At 36.6% G+C, this 24,187-nt stretch overlaps 1 protein-coding gene across 1 annotated transcript; it reads left to right on the plus strand.

The window, feature by feature from the left end:
- The first annotated feature begins 2,924 nt into the window (after positions 1–2,924).
- Positions 2,925–18,616, plus strand: CUNH18orf63 (chromosome unknown C18orf63 homolog). Its single transcript, XM_029085883.1, has 10 exons — positions 2,925–3,058; positions 3,704–3,782; positions 5,208–5,264; positions 6,684–6,795; positions 9,009–9,085; positions 10,516–10,625; positions 11,251–11,347; positions 13,472–14,548; positions 15,935–16,051; positions 18,560–18,616. Exons 1-10 carry the CDS (start codon positions 2,925–2,927, stop codon positions 18,614–18,616), a joined length of 1,917 nt encoding a protein of 638 aa, XP_028941716.1.
- The last annotated feature ends 5,571 nt before the right edge of the window (positions 18,617–24,187 follow it).

Consider the following 24,187-nt stretch of genomic DNA (forward strand, 5'->3'; position numbering starts at 1 on the left):
GGTGGGCCGAGGGCAGGGGGAGCAGCGCCTTCCCCTTCCCATTCACCTGCCCGTCTCCCTCGTTCAGTTTTGTTTAAGCTAAACCCGGCTCCTGCACTCGGGCCTCAGATTAGTTTGATAGCCTTGTTTGCATGTTGGGCCAGAATAAGGCCCCCCGTCCCCCACGATACTTGTGTGCCTCAACAGCTGTGTCCCATGTACACGCTCCAGCGTGATTAGAGGTGTGGGGTTTGCTTACAGCGTAACTTCAGTGACATAAAATTTACCCAGCGTGACCTGTGAAGACCCCTTTCCTCAAAGCTGGCGCTTGGGTAGTTGTTTTGTACCCTCTGCCTGTGCTGCTGGCTATCAGTGTGTGGGACAGCTTCAGAGTTCCTTGCTGAATGCCACCACGGCCTTCAGATCCCATCTCCAGTTCATTACAGTCAGTCTGGCGGGAGGAGTAGCTGCTCTCCGTCACAGCTTGGTGACATTCTCGGCTTTAATAAGGTCGTTAGTGAAAATAACAAATATTGCTGCCAAGCTCTGTGACTTACCTGTCTGTTCTGACTGAAAACCTGTGGTAGCCATTCTCCAACTGACGTCCTGTTCACCTCAGCAGGACCTCTGTGCTGGTGTCAAGTTCACGTTTTGTGATTATCAGCATCTAAAGATGTGATTTCTCCCACACACGTTAAGTTCTCCTACTTGTACAGAAGGCCGTTGAGTTTCTTTCCTATGATTTAAAACTGGTACTTCTACATTAAGTGGTACTTCTGTATTAAACAGTACTTCTCTCTTTATCCTTTCCCCTGAAGGGAGAAGCCATTTGCAAGCACTCTGTCCCATTAGCTTCTAAGATGACTGGGAAGATTTAACTTACACAGTAAGTAGTTCCCACAGGGGAGTTGGCCTCAAACAGCAAGGGGATCACTGGAGCGTTGCAGCATGCATTCTACAACAGTTTTGCCACAAAAATCCCCAGTTGGCCATTTAGGATTCTATTAAACATTTTGAAAGCTGAGGACCCAGCCTTTCTTTCTGTGTTTGCAAACAGACAAGAGTTTTTTCCCATTTGTTTAAAATGGTTCTTTCCTGTAAGCTGTAGCTTTTGGAATTCTCTGATGAAGTGTTAAACTTGGCTGGCATTTAAAAAACCCCTACTTTTCATGATTGCTAGAAAAAAACTTGAAATGTGTTTTCCTTTAAGAGCAAGAAACAAAGAAAATTATTTTCTTTGAAATTAGTTATGAAACACTGATCCTGTGATTTTTCAGGCATATGACTGAGGTTAATCTTTTTATGTGTTGCAAGGCAAAGCAAAATCAGAACAGCAAAGTTACCTTTGACATTGTTCCTCAAAAAATATTTCCAGTTCATCACTTTTGATCACAATTTGCAAAATTGCTTTTCAGGTGAATATCTGTTGACTTCATAAAATTTGGAAACAAAATATTTATTGCTATCTTCACTGTGCTGGTAAGACCACTTCCCAGATGGGTTTTAGGGTTTGGAAGGGGAAGAACTATTAAACCAGCTTTTTTCTGGTGTGCAGTGTTTGTTTCTGGCTTTTTGTAACAGGCAGACTTTCTACCTACCTATTTTTCTTCAAAACACTTTGATTGAAAAAGGTGCTGTGGTTAAAATGTGTATTTTCTTTAAATAATTAAATGTTAGGTGTTCTTTTTTGTCATAAATATTCTAGCTTCTTTACACTGAGCCTGGCCTGTGCTGCAATACATAGGAGTGTACAACAGGCCAGGTAACAGCCATAAGTTCATATTAGTCCCACTTACATGAAATTTGATAGTATTACATCAAAGGATCACATTCTTAATCTGAAATTCTGTTTCTTTTGGTTATTCCCTTGGGTGGTTTTTAGGAAGTTCCAAAAACAACAGAGTTGCAGCACATCTGCTCATTGGTATGGCAGTGAACATACATGTACTCTGTATTCTAACTTCGCGTGAAATGTCAGGTCATGTGCACTTCAAGATAATTATTGTGGCCTGAGCCTAAAACTGCCTCATACTCTTGAACACAAAATATAGCCAATAATGTCTATTATAAGGCAAAGCTTAGGATGTGAGAGAGAGCTTTGGTAGGACCACTCTATGTCTAATGACATCCCACTCCAAATAGCAGTTAGGTTTTCTTCATCTTTTGATAGATACACAGGAGTGTGCCTAGTAAAAATTCCCACCAAAGCAAAATGCTGTTCTTCATACACTTCTTTGAGAGCAAGAATGGGAGGACAAATTGTCTGTGTTCATTATTAATCATATCCCTGAATGAGATTCTGGATTAGTACAGCTTTCAGTCCAGTGTAAGGCTGTACTCAGTTCTGCATAGGTTAGAATATGGTGTTCACCTGTCACTTGTGAATAGAGGTGGATTTAAGCAGGGAGCACACAAGTTCTCTGTGCCACTGGGAAGGCAGCCTGGTGTGAGGAAAAAGGAAGATTTCCAGTGTGCCTCCGTGTTTCTCTCATTTCATTCTCTCCAACAGGCCGGCCACGGTCTTTGTGTGACTTAGTGAGGAGATCGCTGTTGAGTTCCTGAGAGTTCCAACTTTTTTGCCAGACAGGAGGAGACGAACGCAACAGAAGATTCCTCAGCTCTTGGATCCCAGATAGGTTCCAGCCCCAACGTAGACCGAGAAGAAGGTGGAAAGGATGCTTTTGTCATTGTCTTTACTCTGAATATTTTGACTTTTGTAAATAATTATTTTTTCAAGTATAATGCATTATTTATAGCAAAAGTATATTGAGCTGACTTTTAGTTGACCAAATTATGCCTACCTAATCTTAATCAGAAGATAATTGATTATTTGCCTGGAACCATATACATCTAAAGTTCTGTAAACAAATATCTGCCTTACAAAAATGAATTATTTTTTTTCTTTTAAGACCCTGGTGCCACTTTGGAGCAGTCAACAGTACAACATGAATGACACCAGGCACCAGTCTCTATTCTTTGCCCGTCTGCCAGAGCTAGAAAAACTCTGCGCTGCTACAATAACACTGAGTTCTCAGGTACCAGAAACTGAGACAAGGAGTACACAGATAAAGATTTGCAGGTGAAGAATTTTAAGGATTATTATTTTCAGAAACTGTTGGTGGTTGTTAGCAGTGGTAGCATTAACTGTAATAAAACCAGCAAAATTCTTACCAGCAGCAAACAGTACAAAATTGTTCAAAATAGGGGTTTTTTTGGTGGGGGACTTGCTGGCTATTGGAGGAAAAAAACCCCACATTTCTATTATGTTTTAAATGTCATCTGTTAAAACTAACAAAGTCACCTACTTCGTATTAATAAATAGTTAAAATTAATCTGTATTCACTTGCAAAGTTGGAATCCTTTATGTAGGTTGAGACTGAGTGAAAAGAATACTCAGAAAGCATACGTGTACTCTTTAGTGTTCACCGAGCATTATGTCACTCCCTTTAACACAAAAGGGGACAAATGAGAAATTCTGCCAAAAGGGACACTTTTGGAGAGTTCTGTTTATGTGCCAAAGGCCTGTAGTCTGTCTTAGACCACTGTAGGTGAATTCAGAGCAAGTAACTTGGACTAATCCAATGTATTATACTGAACCACTTGAAGTCAATTAAAAATTTAGTATATTATGTTTGCAAAAGGTGAGGAAAATAAATTTAAGCTGAGACAATCGTGTACAGAAAATTATTTTTGAAATTTTTTCTAACTTTTTTTTTTTTAATAGACAGTTATTATTCCTGCATCAAGAAATCCTTTCTGCACCTGTTATTGGAACACTAAATCAAATTTCAGTTGTAATGGCGGTCAGTATCACTGTGTAAATAAGTATATGTAGTTACATTCTGTTGCGGATGAGTGAAAAGCACCTCACTCAAAAGAGAGAAGCATCAAATGTATTTTATTGAGGTAAAATAATAATTTGTCAGAGTTCAATAAGTTTGATGGAATTTAACAAAGTTTTAACAATGGTTTGACAAGGTTCAATTAAGTTTGATAGCAAGGTTCACCTTATTAATTACTGCATGGAAGAAATATACAAAGGAAAACTGAGTTAGAATGAGTCTTACAGAGACCAGAAATGTGAAGAGTAAAGAGAACCCTCCTGTTGAGTCATGAGGTTCAGAGCAGACCTCACCTTGCCTTGTAAATTCCTTTTTGGAGCCCAGGTACAGCTGAATCCAATCTTAGTCTCAGACTTGGTCAACAGTTCATGTCTAATGGAATTATCCATACAATGTTTATAATCTCTGAGTAGCTACACAGATTAGTAATGCTTCATAGTATTCAGTATGCTATCAGTCTCTTACTAAGGATCTGTTGTGAGTAAGGGATCTCTTCATCTTGGGTAAGGAAGGATCTCTTAGGCTCAGGTAAGGAATTGCTAATCTTGGCAGGTGTCCCTGCTCAAGGGGAGAGTCACCTGGCATGCAGCCCAGCTGCCATTCAGGGTGAGCTCGTATTGGGCCCATCCCGATTTTAATATATACAGGGTGAAGCGGTTGACTGCTAGTTAATAGTATAGACAAGACACGTGTCTTCAGTTTAGCTCTGATATTTTGTTCTGTACTTTGGTTATCTTGTACTTTTTGGTTTTGAAACCACCTTTCAAAATATTTTTCAAGAGACCTTCACTGCCTTGTACATGAGCCAGGGGCTTTCCAGCTCACAAGTTCACCCTGAGGACAGGAGGCCTGTTGCTTCTTGCTCAGCCTGAACCAGGGTATGGCCAGGAGTCAAGTGTATCCATCACACATATGTGCATGTTTCTCTAAGTGGTTTGTTTGAGGATCAAGGATAAGTGAAATTATGTCATTTAAAGCAAACTTTCATTTTTGTGCATTAGTAATATAGATGACAGCTGATGTCTTCTACTCTGTTGATGAAATGACCTTTTCATCTGCTGATCCTTCTGTGGAACAGAATGGACTCAATTGGTAACATGCCATTGAATTCACAATGAGAGCAGCAGGAGCAGAGTTCTGTGATTTGGGCAGTCTTTTGCTTGCTTGTTAATGTATCTTTAGCTGGAAATGAGACTACACTATGACAAAGGCCTGAACTTATTTTGGTTACCATTCTCCTTTAAAATACAAGATATGGTGTTTGCTTTAGCTGTTCCTTAGTATGTTTTTACCAGGCAAAGTCACTGATGGCCCAGAATTTAATTTATGGTTTACTAAAACACCTCTTAATTTCAGAAACTTGATTTTTTTAAATTTTATTTTTAGATACCATTTTACAAATCAGGAATATGTCAAGCCTACATAGAGAAACAAGGAGCTACTGTAAGTGCTGAAAGATGTCACAGTTCTTGATTGTTACGCTTGTCTGCAATTGTTACCAGAGAAGAGTATTTTTCATAGGGCATGCAATTTGCAATACAAAAGCCAAGTTTCAGAGTAAAAAAGATTGTCCCAAAGACAAAATGTCTCTTATGAATCTGGGTATAGTACATATACTTTGTCAGAGTCAAAAGTTTTAAGAAGCTCCTGAGCAATTTCACTAGATTTCTCTGCTGCAGTGGGATCCAGATCCTGCTCGGGGGTGTTGGGGTTTGACCTTGGCACCAACGGGCCAAAGACCTGCAGTTCCCCTGCTGGTGTCACCGCCTCTGGGTGTGCCCTGTAGGTTCCACACCTGGGAGTGTTCCAACAGCTAACCTGTCTCATTCACATTTTGGGTTTACCCAGCCTGTATAGGATAGTTTCAGATAAACAAAACAAAAAAGTAGAGAAGAAATGGAACCCATGAGCTTAACAGCTGATATATTTTTAGTCCATCATACATATGCTTCACTGTCTTTTAGAACGCAGTGTTTGTGGGTTTTATGAAGGCATGTGTGGGCGCACTAAAATTGCTGAGCCAGCCGACTGATTGTAATCAAAGCCAGTAGCTCTCGTAACTCATTTGCACAATCAGTTGGGTGTACTTTCCTTTGTTCCAAAAAGTGTAAATGTATATCTGGATTAGTAAGACATACACTGTAGCACTGTTGAAATATGCTTACCTTACAAAACAGCTTTATGTTGATATGTGTAACTGACCTGTCATCATTAGATTTTCCCACATCAGCAGATTAGTAGTACAAAGTATACTCAATAACCATGAGCTGCAAGCAGATCCTTGCAGGATCTCATTAGAAACATCCGCCTGGAGGTGTATTAGTTGAGTCTTTTTAAACCATTGTAATTACTTGCTTTTTCTTGACTAATGCCAGCTGTCAATAGAAAGCTACGCAAGACAGGTAAAAAGTCAGACAAGTAGTACTGCCGGGTGAACAAAGCTACGTGTATCTACTGTTCTTGTGATTGCAAGAAACGTCCCTGGTCTTGAGTTTGACAGCAGAGTTAATAGATGTAAATTTTGGATGTTGTGCCTGTTGTCTGGCAGGAGATGCATATCTAGTAAAATATTCCATATAGTTCAATTAACCTTTTCCCCAGGTCTATTGTCAGCCCCGTGAAAACATTAAGTGAATTGCAGTGTACCTTGCTTTGATGACATCTGAAATGTAAATGCCTACATCAAATACTGTGCTAATTTCTTCTTGTAGCTAAGTAGATTAAAAGTAAAATATGTAATATATACTGGGATATGGCTCCAGGATGCAGTAGCAGTATCTTTGATTAAATTTTGAGTGAAGCCTTTAAAAAATATGTTAAAATATTAATAATGTATTTTTCTTTTCTCACTCATGTTGTTAGCTGGAAGCACTGCCAACAGTTAGTCCAACCATTCTCCAAACCTGTCTCTCCTACACACTTACAGCCAGACTTGCACCCCGATGGAACAAGGCTGGTCATCTCTTGGTGCAAGGTATTTCACTCACCTGGGACAGGGATCAAGCATTTACTTTTCCATTCTTTATGGTTGCATTTATTGTCCATAATTTAATTTTCATCATTTTTTAATTTCCATCATTATTTCATTCATTATATTAAATTATTTCATTAATTTATCCTATTTTTTTATTGCATTTGTATTGTTCCTTTATCTAAATTCAGTGATTCAAGTTAACAATCTGAATGGACATATAATTCACCTTTTCATCTTCCTTTTCATCTTTGTAATAGATCAAATAGTTATTTCAACTGAACACAACATACCAGATTAATAATTTCCAAACCAAATGTTGTTGGACAGTAAATGTCTTTGAAAAATTTGGCCTATTTTTCAAATTCATGCTTTCATCGGTGGCACTTCTGCACGTGGTTTGTATGCTTTTCTAATACAGAAGTGTTTTTCTGTCAGATCATCTCCTTCTACCAAGCTCTGTGTTTTTAAATGGTAGTTCCTTTGCCTGACATCTCTTTACTAACTCCTGTGTAGGGTAAATGTGAATTACCAAAGTATAGAAAAACAGGTGTGTTTCAGATACTGTAGTGTGTTCTTATTAAGTAGAGCAATTGTACAGATCATTCCAAATATACATTAAGAAAAGTGTGCATGTTATTGTCTCATTTCCAGCCACAATATTAGCAGCATCTTGTTTTCAGTATCTTCATAATGTGTAGCTCTCTGAATGACATCAGCTTGTTCAGGAATAGCAGCTAGAAGTAAAGAGCTAGATGATAGCTGATATAAAACTGATTTTAGTGAAAGACATTGACTAACAGCAATGTGACCCTCATACATGCAACTTGTCTAATCATATATGTTGCTAAAACTGGGCAAAACTGATGAAATATGGTAAAATACACAGTAATATTATGCAGATTTGCTTTTGAATCTGAGAAATTTATTAACTATTAGTAAATTTAAAATAGTTCTATGTATAATTTCCTTACTGGAAGGAAATAAGGATGTATAAATTACTGTCCACTAATATGCTTTCATATTTCTTTCTTTTTTTATAAGATGTTAGTGAATCAGTGAAAATTTAGTTGATAGAGGGGTTTTTCTTTCCTTAGAAGGAACAAACCTTTCAGCATTCATGACGCACAAATGAAACTGTGTGATACCTTATATTTTTTTGCATAAAGCCATTAGACATATGATTTAGAAAATAATGTCTATCTATTTTATTTATGAAGGAAAAGATTTTTTGTCTCATTCCGGAAGGCAAAACGCTGTTGGTAAGTACAATATTCTGTTAATGGTAAACTTCTGAAAGCAAGGTGTAGGTATGTGCTTTCACACTGTCATGATCTTGGTGTTACCAACACAATGTCTTCTTGTTTTTCATTCTGAAATAACCTCTGTCAAAATACACTTGATAGCAGATGATTCTCTGCATGTAATAGTCGTCAGCTGAACTGTACCTTTGCTATTAATCTACAGCTATAGAATTTACCACTTAAAAGTTAATGTTGATTGCAATTAAATGCACTTGCCTCAAATTACGAGTCTTGCAAGTGATGTGAAAATTCCATATTAATAGACAGGGAAATGAGTTAAAGTGACTGTCCTGTATGTACTACTTTTGCTTTTCACAAAAGTTAAGTCACAAAGTGTGCTGCTTAGCTATTGCAAAAAATTAAAAAGTAATATTTTTATTCCAATATAAAAATTAAAGATTACATGTGGGGATATTGGTGCCTAAACTTGCAACAGGGACATATATGTTCAGGAATGCAATACATTCAGTTCCTGTGCTAGAGCTTGCTCAGAGCTGGGTGAATGTTCTGGACGTGTGTCAATAAATGTTGGCCTTGCTCATACAGTCTTTCCTCTTGACCTCTTCTGGATGTGTACTACTGGGCTAGGTGACTCAGTACAGCCAATGGTTATAATAACCACATTTGCTTTGAAAATGAGTGTTTGTGTACATGAGTATCAAGCATCCAGTTATATGGACAGCCATGAGTTCCTAGGGAGGTGTACTGTATGGATAGTAATTAATTATTATTGATTCTTTCACAATTAAATTGCATTTAATTTTAATTTCCATGCCAAGGAGATCTAGCCTTTTGATTTTCAAATGCAGCATTTTGACTAACAATTACTTTAAATAAACATTTGGTTTAGCTTTCTGTCTAACAGATGAACTGTAGCTCAAAAGAGGGCTTTGTGCTTTGTTTTTATTTTAGTTATAGACCTCAATGTATCAGAGAGACAGCTTTGCATCAGTGTGGAGGCTTGCTCAATTCGCTTGCCACCCCCTGAGGTATAAAACAGTTATGTTTTCTCTTACTGTGCTTGTCTTTTTAGTCTTTTTCTTCTTTTCTGTTAGGTGACTTGCAATTATCGTCATGGGAATAGAAGTGCTTATTTCTTATTGTATTAAGACAGTAATCATATTCATTGACTATCTGCATCTGTTCTCAGTGCATAACAACATCCATATTATATCTATATTGATGCCTTCTAGCATGCATTGTAAAATTGAGATTCTAGACTAATTGAGAGACACTTCAAAAAATGCTAACAGAACATAGTAGTGAAGTGTTTTTATGACTCGAGATTTCCTTCTAGCAGTGTTTTCTAGAAGGCATTCACTGCCTCACAGTAATACATAGTTTTGAGTACCTTCTTAAAAGTGAAGCTACAGATAAGTTGTCAACACTGTGTTTAAAGTCTCTGTATATAATTATTCTGGAATCCACTTCATTTTCTATCCAGCTTCCGAAATACTGGAGCAGCCTAGACTATGCTGCTTATAAGCATCATTAATAAATTGTTTTAGAAATCATGATTGAGGCTGAAAAATTACCATCCCTTCTGACAGCCCCGTCACCTTTGTTGACTATGTTTGTACATAGTGGGGCGTATTTGACAGGCTTACTGGTTTCTTCCAAAATAAGTATTTCTGATCCAAATACTTTTGTCTTACAATAGAAGAATAGGATTTCTTCTCTGACCTGGTTGGACAGCATAAACATTTAAGCTGTTTATTCTTTAGGAATCCAATTCCAAAATGACACAAAGCAGTGATGGAAGTGATCATGATGTGGCTTCATTATCAGTTTGATCATTTTAATACTTTTCTAAAATAGAGACAGCCAGATTTTTTTGTCAGTGAATAAATGCAAACCCTGGTAGACCATAGAGAGAGAAAACGTTTCTCAAATCTCAGTGGTTGGTTGGCCCCTACAGTCAAATACTTTCATGTTGTGAAAATGTGTGGTGTTTTTTGACTTCTCACAGGGTGAAACTGTGTCCCGTTAATTAAGTTGCTGGGGTCTTTGCACTTGATTAGGCAAGGTGGTGTATGCAGTTGCCAGCCTGTCAAACAGGGGTTTCTGATTTGAATTTTTAACAAATGTGCATGGAAGTGAGGCAGTTCTTAGTCTGACAAATTCCTTCTGTACTCTTCCTTATTAAAATACTTCAAATAAAGTTTAAATCTCACTGATTTAAATAACCTTTAAACCTTGTGCTTGCCTAACTTTTGGAAGTGTAGGCTCTAACATAAGATAGGGTGCAATTTGATAATGGGGTTATCTTCTGAAATAAGTAGTCTTTGAGAGCTGATAAAAAATAATAATGTATATAAGCTTCAGTGTATTGTGATACACAATTATTTCTGAAAATTTTAATTTTGTACTGCTGTAGAAATATGTGAAAATAACTTTTTTTTTTTTTTCCTGTTTTAAGCTGGGAGATTTTGATATTTCAGCAAACACCTTAAAGCTCTTTGACAGCAATGAAAATACAGTTATTCACCAACATTCCATATTAAGTAACTGGTGCTATGTTTTGCCAAGGTAGGCGTCTGTTTACATTCCAGCAGAAACAAACATTTCCTGGAACGTTTACCATACAAATTGTGAATTCGATACTAGTGATAAGAACACTTCTGTTTTATAATCTGGTTTATATTCATGAGTCTTTCTTTTTTACTTTTATGGTCTCAGTGTTATGGAAAATGAGAAAGAAAATTAATCAGTGAATCATAAATTACATATTTAAATATTGTTTCAATTTTAATAATCCCTCTTCTACTTTTGTGATGTGCAAGAGCATTTATTTTTCACAGACACAGAAACTGTAAGTTTAAAGAAAAAACGTATTTCCACCTTTGCCACGACTATCTCTATTTCACCTGAAAATATGAGAAGTAATGATGTATTTGCTTTTGTTCCACATTCACTGGTATTGAGTATTATAGACAAGAGAAAACAGACTTTTAGGTGCCAAGTTCTTTTCCATATTGCTATTCTGGCATCAACTTATGAACTAAAGGTATTAGTCCGCAAAACACAGAAATAATCCATAAATACTTTCAGTGCCAAACATAAGATCAACTTTTTTTTTTTCCAAAAGTCCAGTATATTTTCAGATGAGTTTTATGACATACTGTCTAAGCACCCCTTCTTTACCTATGCACAGCATGAAAATGGGTCAAATTATAAACATCAGCCACATAATTCCTCCAGAATCTCCTTTCCGTTCATATAAAGAATTTCAGATGCACTGGAAGAATCTGGTAAGAAATAATATATGCTGCTTTCAGTTTCCCTTCCTTTTTGGTACCTATTGAATTTGTATTTGAAACATGTTTGTGTTTTTTTTTTTAAGTATGGATATATTCTTCCAGAGGATCTTGAAGAGACAAAAATATACTTCAGTGTTTACTTCAAGCCAATAGGGGAAAGGTTCTTTACGTATCCTTTCAGAATATTTTTGTTACATTTCCTCTACTACACTTCTAGCAAAGATCTAAGTTTTCATTTTTGATTGTACAACGTTTTCTTCTTCCATAATTTCATAGAAGTCAGTGGACAATTGCTTCACTAGACAAACTGGAACAAAATATTTAGTCAAGTCGATTTGTCCTAGTATCGAATAGTAGTAAATCAAGTAGATCAGTTTGCTTCACAGCTTCTGTAAACGTGATAATGCCACTTAAAATGGTGATGTAAAAGGAGGAGTTAAATTTGTAAAAATATGTCCAACAAAGATTTGTTTGAAAGAGAATTTTCCTGCTAGGAAAGACTACACTAAGGATTACTTGTATTGAGTAATCTTTACTGTGGTAGATGAGTGTGGTATAGTCATGTTGAAGCTTCAGTCCCTTAAGAAAGTAAGTGCTTTTTAGACATGTTAATGCTTTCTTCTCAACAAAGATAATTCATAATTACAGAAGTGTAGAGAAACATGTTATGTATCCCTGAACATCTATTCAGGTACCCTTTAAGTTGCATTCGAAGTCAGCCAGTGCAGTATTTCCCTAGAACAGACTCAGAAAGTGTGTTGAACTCTTTTCTTTCTGACATGAAGCGTAATCTTTCACATCTATGTGGATTTCCAGTAAAGATGACAAGTAAAGCTCTTTATGCTACACAGGAACTCTCCAGGGCTCCGGTGCGTGGAAGGTTTTTTAATAAATGTATTAATGGCATGTACTTTGCTTATGGTATGGAGTGGTCTTTGTCATGTTCAGAACACAGTAAGTTTATGCTTTTACTACAAACAAGTGTCAATCATATAACTGTTAACTGAATGTGTAATTAAGTATTATATTGCTATTTGCCGTTGTTAATGTTGTTGTTCACATCACAAATACATTAAAAATTGGACTTAGTGTTAATTAGTTGTTATCAATATTTGCAGTTCTGTAGTCCTTATTTTACAGTTGGATATCCAGAACTTTCTCACACCTCTTACATATTAATATTAATAATTAATAATAATTATTATTATTAATATTGACTTGTAATATCTTGGGCATTCATGTACACCTCTTTCACATTACTATGGAAAAGAAGAATTGATCATATTTTGTAGGATTTTGTTTTATATATAGATTGGTGAGTTAAACTTAATAATTAATAAAATTATTATCATTGTTATGATTACTATTATTACAGGTTTGGTTTTTTTTTTAAAGAAAAATGTAAAGTTCTGTGGACTTATTCATTTAAAAACATTCAGACTGTAAAATTTACTCCATGCCTGGTGATGGAAAGGAGGCAAGCAATCAAAACTCTTTTAAATTGAGATTGTGACAAAGGCTGAGACTCAATTTTTTTTGTTAGTAGTGTGTGAAAGAAGAAAAAAGTTATTAATTCTGAACAAAGAATAGTGACAGGAATTGCAGAGATTCTAAAATACTAAAATCCTCTTTCAGAAAGCAGTTCCTGTTTATGTCTCTTCAATGATCAAAGCTAGAATGGCTCCTCTTCGTCATCTGCAGTTTTCATAGATGTTCAAACTGTATTTTGCTCAGAATACAGGTGCCCTTAGAAGCCTTAAGAGACGAGGAGCTCTGTCAGTGAAACTCTCTGCAGACCCTCTCAAAAGGGCTAGGCATTACCCAATTGGAAAGCACTAAACCAAGATAATGAGTGTAATTTCAGTCTTTCCTTCTGAGAAATATGATATTCCAGCATAATTTATAAACAGAGAACTGGGGGGAGGAGAAAACAAATCTTAATTTATAGTGACAACAAAATATTGTTTAAAAATAGAGTTAATTCTAATTCAAAACAGGAAAATGAAAATTATATATTGTGATGTACATTAAGTGAATATGTAGTGATGCATCAGGTGGCACTATCAGATTTTTAAATCCATTTCATGGAATTTAGCAACTCTTGTTGTATTGCAGGAAATAAAATCTAAGCACATGGAACTGACCGGTGAGATGGTTTGTGTAGTATCTCTAACGCAGGCTCCTCCAAGGAAACAGACTTTGCCTAGAATTTCTTCAACATGCAGTATGGAAAACAGCCACTGGATGGAGCGTTTGATCAAAGAGACAGAAACACAGACTTTTTCTCGTAGCAGTAAAGGTACAGAAAAGGTTAGCATGGAAATAACAGAGAAATCAATGAATAATAGGCAAATACCAGGAATACCAGAGTTACCAGTTGTGAAATCTTCGGGAACTCCTGTAAGTTCAGCCTTTGAACTCCCCTCCCCAAAAATCAGTAAAATTATACCAATTTTCAAAGGAAGGTTGATGCAAATAAATGGAAAGACCACAAATCAAATGGATGGGAAGAAAAGAGAAAATGCTGAAAGACATTCACCAAAAAAAATTATGGGTGTTCCTTCTTCTATGCTGACTGCATGCAAGTCCAGCATAACTCATGTTTACAAACCCGTTGAAGATATGTCAGTCAAAAATCCTCCTCATAGCAGTGTACATCAGGTAATGAACATGAGAACACACACAAAACATGATGTACCTGTATTTCGATGGAAAACAGCGTCTAGTGGACAAATGACTAATACTGATTTCTCAGATAACTCAACTTCAGGTGGGAATTCAAGTGAAATCAGTCACAAAAAGACAAATTTTCTTTCCTTTCCTAAGAATGTTGGGTCGGTGCTTCAGAAATCAAACGACAGTCTGAGTCTGAGCAGATATGCGTCTCCTGCTTCCAGTGCAAGAAGGGGAAAAAAGTTTGCAAGTCAAAATACCACGCAAGTTCTTGAGAAAAACCACCAGTTAAAGACAGTACCTTTCCAGATTTTTAAATCAGACAACAAAACGACAAATTTTGGTTTATCACAGCAACAAACAAAGAGATCAAATGAAGGAGTGGGGTTAAATATTCGTGAATCTGTCTTAAATAATACAATGTGCACCACCAAAAATGAAGAAAATAAAGCAGCATGCCATTCTAAGGACTATATTGAGAAGACAAGCAGTCATCATTCCAAATCTAACTCTGAACAGGTATGTTGAATAACAGGGCTCATTCTCACTGGTTCTCACAAATTCGGTATATTCTAAAACAGTGTTGAGCAATATAGAGCATGATTTTCATCATGTTCTACTATGATTCTCAATAGAGTTTTCTAAAAGTTCTACCATATGGGTTAGTGCTGTCAGCCACTGCTGCTTTTTTTCTGGAAGAGAAGATGATCTGTGTTGTCTGAGAGACACACTTTTTTGTTTGTGACTTTTAAAGTGGGATAATTAGTTTTCCTTTTTTTTAAGACAGTTTATCATAGAATCATAGAATAATTGAATGGTTTGTATTGGAAGGGACCTTAAAGATCATCTAGTTCCAACTCCCCTTCCATCAGCAGGGACATCTTCCACTAGATCAGGTTGCTCAAAGCCTCATCCAACCTGGCCTTGAACACTTCCAGGGAGGGGGCATCCACAACTTCCTTGGGCAACCTGTTCCAGTGTCTGACCGCCCTCACAGTGAAGAACTTCTTCCTAATATCTAATCTAAACCTCCCCTCTTTCAGCTTAAAGCCATTTCCCCTTGTTTTGTCATTAATTGCCCTTATGAAAAGTCCTTCCCCAGCTTTCTTGTAGGCCCCTTCAGGTACTGGAAGGCAGCTATAAGATCTCCCCGGAGCCTTCTCTTTTCCAGGCTGAACAGCCCCAACTCTCTCAGTCTGTTTATCAAGATTTGTGTGAGGTTCACATGGTGAAATTTTCGGTGTTCAGTCTGACTTCATAGGAAACCATATTAATGAACAGCTCCTGGAAGGAATCTCAAACCTCATCAGTTGTGTAGCGCTGACTGCAGTGTATGTAAGGCATTGTGCTGTTAGACAAACATGGAAGTTTTGCAAATACAGGTTTAATTACAATTTCACTAAAAGCACAAGTTGCAACAGGAAGAATTCCTACTGGGAATAAAGAAAAAAACAGATCTTCAGAGTGAGAGTGGTTAAGTACTGGAACAAGTTGCACAGAGAGGTTGTAGAGTTATTATCCTTTCAGATTCTCAAAACTTGATCGGATGTGGCCCAAAGCAATGTGACCCAACTTTTGAAGTTAGCTCTGTTTTGAGTAAAAGTTATGATTAGATGACCACTAGAGGTACTGTACAGCCTAAGTTTTCTGTAATTCTGTCTGCATTTCAGGAAAATAAATAGCTGAGCTGATTTCAGTGCAATTTTTATGAGGATAATATCCCACAGATTGAGGACATGAATGACAGGTGTCGTGCTTATCACTTTTTGCACCTATAAAATGTAATTTTGTAGGTTATTTCAACTTTGTGTTATGAGGGCAGCTTTTGAAAAAGTAGGTCATTGTAACAAGTAGAAAAATGCTGAGATTTTTTGCTAATGAAGGTATAAACGTCTGTACTTTAAGATGATTACAGGGAATGAGTATCTGACATGTGAAACACTGACCTCGAACCTGACTTCCTCAGTCAAGGAGAGCAACATGGAAGCACCTGTAAAGAAAGGTTGTGCCAGAAGAAGGCAGGTAAAAAACCCAGACACGTACGTGCCTTGTTCCAGTTAAAATAGGGAAACTAAGAAATCCTATTGAACCTCTCTGGATAAAGATATCCTTAACCAGGATAAAATTAACCTTCGCCATCGGTTATGTTACTGTTACTTTAAGCATGCATTTAAAATGTTTGTCTCCTGCCAAAGATATTACTAAAATGAAAACTTTTAATCATGTTACTTAATGAAAATACGTTTCTGAAACAGAGTTTCTGATTCTACAGAAAAGTTTTATCCTGCCCAGTATAACTATGTGCATTCTCATTGGCTTTGTAAGTGTCTCGTCGTATGTGCTTGAATTCAGCAACATTCTGTAGAATTGAGTTCAAAAAGGCTATTTGTAATTCAGTCTGGGTTTTTAAAAGTTATATTCTTTTAATTTTTAATATATTTAAGTTTTTTTGTGTATTAGATGGGGGCAGCAGCAAGTTAATTTTTAATTCAGCAGCATTCTGAATGAGTTCAAATGGCTTCAAAATGAGTTCAAATGAGTTCAAATGAGTTCAAAAAGGCTATTTGTAATTCATTCTGGGTTTTTAAAAGTTATATTATCTTAATCTTTTAATATATTTAAGTTTTTTGTGTATTATTAGATGGGGGCAGCAGCAAGTTAATTTTTTTTTAATACTTTTCCCTGTGGATGTTGCTCTAATGATAGTAGTGTGTACTTTTAAATTCATCTTCACAATATTTTTTCATTATTCTTAAATATTGCTTTTACCTACCACTGGGCTACATTTCTGTTTCTGACTATTAGTTCTTTAAAACTCAGTTGTACCTTCCATCTCCTTCTCCTCACAACCACATTCTCTATGCTTTTACCACCTAGAAATTGGATGGATTAGAAGGAACAGGCCACAAGTCTCCAATGCTCAGTACAATTGTATTTTCTTACATAGATATGTATGTATTATTTCTGCTAATAGGCAACTGAAAATACTCTACAGAATAAGTTAGGAGGAAAAGTTGCACGCACTTAACTCCCTTTTCACCTCGGTTGCCTTGCCTTTTGTATTTCATTTCAAGCATGAGCATTTGAGGTCTCATTACCCACGTTTGATCTCAAGTGCCTTTGCCTTATATATTGCCACATGTTGCAATATATAAACTTACCTTGTCAACTTACTCTTTAACTGTTGATTAAGAACTTAAGAGTATGTATCCATAATTCAGATTTTTCCACTTAATTTCCATTTGTTAACATTAAGTTTTCTGTCTTTTTTTGTTGTTGTTGTTATGCTTTTAAAGCCATATACAAGACAATGCTGTAACTTTAGATGGTAATTAAAAGAGCACAGCTTGTGCTATCCGTGCAGTTCTGAAAGGGCCAATAGAGCAGCCTCAGGGGCCTGCTGCAGGAACATGCTCCTGCCCTAGAGCTCAGGCTGCAGCAGGGCAGAGAGGAGCTGGTGTGGGAAACGCCATCCCAGCTGCTCTGAGCTGGCCCGGTCCAACTGCAGCTGGGAAAGGCCCTTCCACGGGGCCACAACTCACTAGTTACAGGCCCAGCACTGCGATGCTGCAGCAGTAGGGTCAGGAGTCAGTCTCACAAAGAAGAAAAGAAAAACAGCAACTAAAAATAACTGCGGGTATAAGAATAATAACCCCAGGGGTCTGAGTGGGAGACTTCCACTGTGATACGAATTAAGTGCTGAAGTCCTTTGCCTGCCACTGGGAATGACTCAGCTGCACTAGGGCTTGTGAGCATGGAGCTAGCTCTACAGCTTGGGCAGAATGGACAAGCAGAGAACTTGTAGGTGGTCTGGCAGCACTGCTGGGATGGGAAAGGGGTATTGTCCTGCCTTAGTCATGAGTTAGAAGTGCCCCACGCCATTCCTCTCTCTGCAGGCAGGCTGTGAGTAACACAGGTACCAGCCTGAGCCCTGCAAGCTACTTTTGGGAAGTGGCAGGAGACAGAAAGTTCTCACTGTCTGCCTGCCATGCTGCCAGCGTGGCTTTGCCACTGCTGGAGCCGAAGGAGGTGGATGCACAGCTCTAGGGAAGCCTCAGCTGGAGTCTCAGGAACAAGAGAGGGACTTGTCTGTTAACTGGGATAGGGATAGGCTCTCCAGTGCTCATTGGTCCCATTCCTCCACTCTCCAGATTAAAATACAATGGTGCTGACTGGGGATACTGCTAAACACTTCTCCAAAGAGTAAGCCTTTGTCATTATCTCAGTTGGTTTTGAAAGTCTTGGCTGCCAGCATGTAAAATGTATTTTCAAAATAACTCTAGTTTTAAATATTATTTACCCACTGTACTTATAACCATACTTTAAATTACATTTACGTCAGAAAATAAAAACTTTAATTAATTACTTCTCATATCATTCAACTAAAATTTTCACTCAGAAACAACTTCTTAGTTGAGATGTTAGCTTAGTATTACTTCTGATTGCTTTACTGTTTTTTTGTTTTACTTTATTTAAGCTTTGTTTGCTTTACTTTTTTTTTTCCTTTTTTGTTTGTTTTTTTGTTGACAGAAAGAAGAAGGTTATTCAAAGTTGAAGAAAGTCAAAAGAAGTAAGCCTTCTACTTAGGACGTTCTGGAGTGTTCAAAGAATACTGGGTATGTTCATTAAAATTTAAAATATTCTTCTTTATTAAAATAATATCATGTCTGTAATAGTTCCTAGTCTTTTGGATCATGATAATGCTATCAGCTGTCTCCAGCTTTACTAAAGAAATGGCTTATAGAGCAAAATCATGAGGTAACAGAAGTTAAGATTCTTGGGTTTTTTGAACACTATCAAATAAAGCTTTGATATTTTTTTTTTTTTGTGAAACAAGCAACATTAAATATAAAGGCACGTTGTACTTAGTAGAACTTAGAATTTGGCTTAAATTTGTATTTTTATTGACTCATTTTCTTTCAGACTAAAATAAACCTGTTTTTTATGCCGCTGAGTTTCACTTGAATCTGGGCTGAAGTTAATCTGGTCCTTCTTCAGAGGTGATCTGTTTTAGTGATTCAGCATAGATATCTGTAGGTCCAAGGTCTGTGACTTTCACCGAGGACTGATGAACAGAAACAATGTCTCTGAGAATGGTCAGAACTTTTTAAAATTAAATTAAAAAAAAAATCTGGTTTTTTTTTTCATTTTTATTATTTAAACAACACAGGATCAAGTGGATCATGGTAGGTGATGCTTAAACCCTGGAGAGGAAACAGTGTCTTCCATAAGGTGTTTAAAATATGATTTTAAGAATCCTGTGGGTATGAGTTCTTCATCGGTGTTGATGATTTAAAAAGCAAACTAAAGTTAAAATAACTTCTGCTGTTGGATTGATGCCTACAATTTTGATTCTGAAAAGCTTTGCTCTGAATTTATGTATTACTACACATGCATTCAGAATGCATGTTTTCATTTGAGCACTTGAGAATTACTTGTAAGTTTTCAAATTTACTGTGTAGCAAGATTTATGGGTGAGAAGGTCTTACCATGGAATTCAACAATATAGTCAACAGGAAGGACTTGGATCTATAATTCATGACAATAAAAATATTTTTTTACAATTATCTTGCAAAAAGGGTCAGTTTTTATGACTAACATGCCAAGTTGCACAGCCTCTTAACTTGTCCAGGAAATCACAGCATAATCCTAATTTTCTTCTTTATTTTGCTGGTGATAATAGTGGGTATGTTAATAAAGCAACATGAGAGAAGTATTTATCACTTTAAGAAGTTGAACATTTATTTTTAATACTAAATCATTCTCATTCATTCCATTTTTACCCATAGGTAGGCACTCTCTGGGAAAGGACTTGGGTTTTTCTTTGGCATAAAAAGAGTAGCTGAATACCAGGCATGAGTTTGAGCTACCCCCCTCCCATCCCTGTATTTAGGGGTCTGGGCTGTGCTGGGTACATTGCTCATTTTCAAGGCCATGTAGATTGGGCCAGTGGAACCTCCAAGGCTGCTGAGATGCCCAGCCCATGGGGTGGGGGTGGAGTATCTGCTGCTGCTGCTGAGCGAGCTCAGTAGAGTCTACTAGATCTCCATTGAATTTAATAGGAGTTTTGCCATCTAATACACGTGTAGACAGATAAATGTAGGTGGTCTATAGCTGGAGCTCAAAACCTTCCCAAGAGGTAGACTTGAATAGTTATTCATTTTGAATAAAGACTATTAAGCCATTTTATATTTGCTGTCAATTTTTTTTAAATTCTCCATGCTTAGTCTTTTATTAATGAAAGTAATTCTATCATTTTTTAAAGGTCAAAAACTACTATAAAAGGGAAGTTTGTCTTCTAAAACCAATCAGAAGAACAGAGCTTCCAGAAGAGAGTATATACTAGTACAGAAAAATTATTTAAAAGAATTTGCATCATAACAAAATTGGTACCAGAACAGAAACATTCAGAATAGCAGCAATGAAGTTCCCAAGCCTTTTCCACTCTTCTGCAGAACTCTTCCTGTTGCTTTGCTCCTGTGTTGTCATATGATACCGACCTTTGGTTTTAGTTGCCAAATTTCATTTAGCAAACGAGCAGCTACAAATTCATTGCATATAGTAATAAAAGTATTATTTTACATGAAAGTGATTGCTCCCATTGCTGTAAGGTTGTTGTATGAACACAAGTTGAAGGAAGGGAATCCACACAACTGGAATTAGGTAAAAGTTCCCAGCAGTTTTGTAGGTAAGGGCTAGAGATCTGTTGGACTGTTTCTTCTAAAAGATGGATAGCCCCAAGCCAACATTTAGGAATCTCTCCTCTAATTAGAAAGTTATGGTACACAAATTTCAACAAAACCATCTTTGAAATGCTTTGTTGTTGTGAAATATTAGGCTAAAGTAAGGCCTTTTAAGATAGCATATAAATATAATAGCATTAGCTGGTTTTATGAAGAAACAGATTCAACTTAAATTTGAAAATATTTTCCTGGAAATTGTATATGGTGAAAATATTTGGATTTTCACTGAAAAAAGATTCTGAAAATGTTTAGTCTTTCAATGAAAAAGCAACCTCTTTTATGATGGGGGAAAAATTAATTTCCTAATCAGATCTAGTATCAGAAATAACCTTTGGACTGGGTTCATTAGTAGGTTGTTGGTACCTAAATACTTGAGACATACTCCAAAAATAGATACTGTCGTAACATTATTGCTATTATCCTGTCCATTTTTAATTGCTGCAAGATTGTTCCAGGTTAGAGTTAATCTAATTTACTGCCTGGTTGACCATTTAAAAATGCTAAAGAATATTTTCTTAAGATTCTGTCACTTAGTTTCTTGTAGAGCCAAGGATTTGGTTTGGCTGCCTGATCTCAGCTGGTTAAGAAGGTGTGAATACACTTCTGCAATTGAAGTTCCTTCCTCCAACACCACAACTGATTGTAATATTTTGAGGGCTTTAAATTTAAAAACCCAGACCTAAGAGGAAGGATAAAGCTTAGAATAGCACCATAGATTTATCAAGGAAAGAATTCTTTCTTGTTCTGTATAAAAATGCAAATAGTTAAGTTGAATGCCCTAAATCCAAACTTTGTAAACAGAAGGAAAATACAAATGTGGAAATACGGCAACTTTTGTCTGCATATTAACCATACAGTTCTGAGTTATCTTTCAGTTTCTTTTGTGATATAAACTTTTTCTATGTTTTTCTCCATTCAGGTTCCCAGGAGGGCATTAACATACCTGAGGATCTCTGAGCTTTGTGAATTTTGCTCTGTTTGTTTCACATCATTGGTACCTGTTTCTGGAGATAAAACTGAGGGTTAAATACCTATAGTCAAATGAGTCTATATGGAATAACTCCTCCAGACAGTTTAGGTTACTAATCCTCTAATGAATTTGAAAATTTAGCTCGTTGTTTCAGTTTTGAATCACATTATATCTGTCCTCGTACTTGCTTACACACTTAATCATTCTTCCAAGTTATTTTGAAGTTTAAAGTCTGTCTTTTTGTGATATAGTTATATTTAATTCTTTGCCTCGATGTCTAGACCTCTTTGTTTCATCTGTAAAACATTTCTAAATAACTTTTGCTTGTCAAGTCAAATGATTAGAAAATAAAACAGTTCATTTTTTCTTAGGGGACTAATCTGAAGGCTGGATTTTATTTCAGCTTATTTAATTCTTATTATGATTTTTAATGAATTTCCATTTTCAGAAATGAAACTGCTCTGTAAAAGACTTTTTAAAATCAAATTGATACTGCCATTCTTCAGCAGTTCATGCAGAATATGTATAGCTGTCCTTTGAGTAATTTATCAGCATAAATGTATCTTCAATGACCTACTTGAAAGCGTAGTTACAAATATATATGGCTATATGATTGTTGCCCCATAGTCACTGTTTTTAAATGAATATTATTTGTGTTACCTGGAAAATAAGAATCAAATGTCACAACATTAGCTCCTCAGCTCAAACAATATAGAACTGTTAGTTTAACACTTGCTTTGGATGCACACTTGCAAAACTTTTTCCTAAAGGAATTGTTACAGTGGAACTTTATGTGCTGTATTCAAACTTTTTCAGGTTTATATTGCCATAGCTGTATTTTTATTTATCTATCTCATTTATAAAAGCAGGATTTTACCCAACTACAGTGACAACTTTTCTTTTGTTTTTGCTTTTTTTCTTGAATGGTGATTGTTAACACACCTCTGATTTAGTGGTGCCAGTGTTTAAAAGGAAGGACACAACATGTAATTTTCTCGTTCATAATACAAAAAAATACAAAACAACACAAATATTACAAAAATTAGAGCAATATGCTCAGCAAGAAATCAAATCATATTTACATTTTGTCTGGAAATTGGTATACAAAGCTACTTTTCAGATGCTGTGGATTAGTTATTTTTCCATAGGTTTGACTGTATGCAATTGATCTTTTTCTTGTCTTATAATATGAAAAAGCCTGCAGAGCAGTTGCATTTCTACTGTGCTATATAAATTAGTGCTTTATCTGATCTGTTTCCTATTGTTGCTTTTTATATTCTGCTGGTTGCCAACACTTGCCTTGAATTATAACATTTTGCTTTATTCTTGCATTTTAAAATGTTTACATCATTTTGTGTTATCTATTATAGTACTTGAAATACAGGAAATGTAATTATTGCAGATCCAATTTCTCCCATTTAAAATAAACTATTGAATTATTCATTCATGCTAAATTGCCAAATACTTCCTAGTCTATGCTGTGGAGGAGGACCCTGTTATTCTGCCCCACCTGCCCACTCCTTGTAAATGTATAGTAAGGTGTTGATAGCGAGTGGAAACACGCTGGGTGCAGGAGTGGCGGTGGAAATGCCACTAACAGGAGGAAGGATGGGTGCTGTGGCTGCCTTCGGGGGCTTTGGCCACGCTGAAGGGACATTTTCTGCTGCCTTACCTTTCACCGTTTATATGGAGGGGCTGTAAGAGCCCATCTCAGTTTCTCCTTTTAGTCAGTTCTTACTAATGAGACAGAATGCCCTTGCTTCTGGCAGGTACACAAAGCACAGGAACCCTCAACGTCTAAGGTCACCTGGAGCTTTCACGTGTGATGTCTGCAGGCTTGGTTTCGCAAGATTAAAGGAACAGACCCACCCACCTGCCCCAAAATAAAGACATAAAGGCACATCAGGGGCAAGGGGAGATGTACAAGGTTAAATGTAAAGGTTAAACCAGCTGTGAGAAACTGCTAAGAGGTCAACTGGCAGAAGGTCTCACCTGCCCTTTGATGCCTGCTGGGTTTTATAGTGCTTTATGGCTTTTTTGTCAGTTTTCAAATCATCAGATTGTACGTCAAAGTCAATTCTTTGGCCACTGGATTAGAGGATTCAGAAAGTCTCAGCTGAAGTATTCATAATGAGCTCACATTATTTAGTAAATGTGCACTTCCAGAGTCATCTTTTCTCAAATATTTTCCTAAGTTGACAGTGTTTTTTTCATCCCTGGTCTTCACAGATGTAAGCCGAAGGGACTGCTGACCTACTCATAGCGTATGTTTAAGCACTCTGTCAAATCTGAACTTAGAAGTTTACAAATTATTTTGTAGGTGCTTATATCAGCAGGGAAGGTTACTGTTTAGTTCTTTTGATGCCAGTTTCATACCAGCTTGTGGTTAGTAGTTAAAGAATAGTCAGATTAAGACCTCTGAAAGTACTTTGTCACTATATCACA

This window comes from Antrostomus carolinensis, unplaced genomic scaffold (genome assembly GCF_000700745.2).
Source record: "Antrostomus carolinensis isolate BGI_N321 unplaced genomic scaffold, ASM70074v2 scaffold14137, whole genome shotgun sequence".
Taxonomy (NCBI): Eukaryota; Metazoa; Chordata; class Aves; order Caprimulgiformes; family Caprimulgidae; genus Antrostomus; species Antrostomus carolinensis.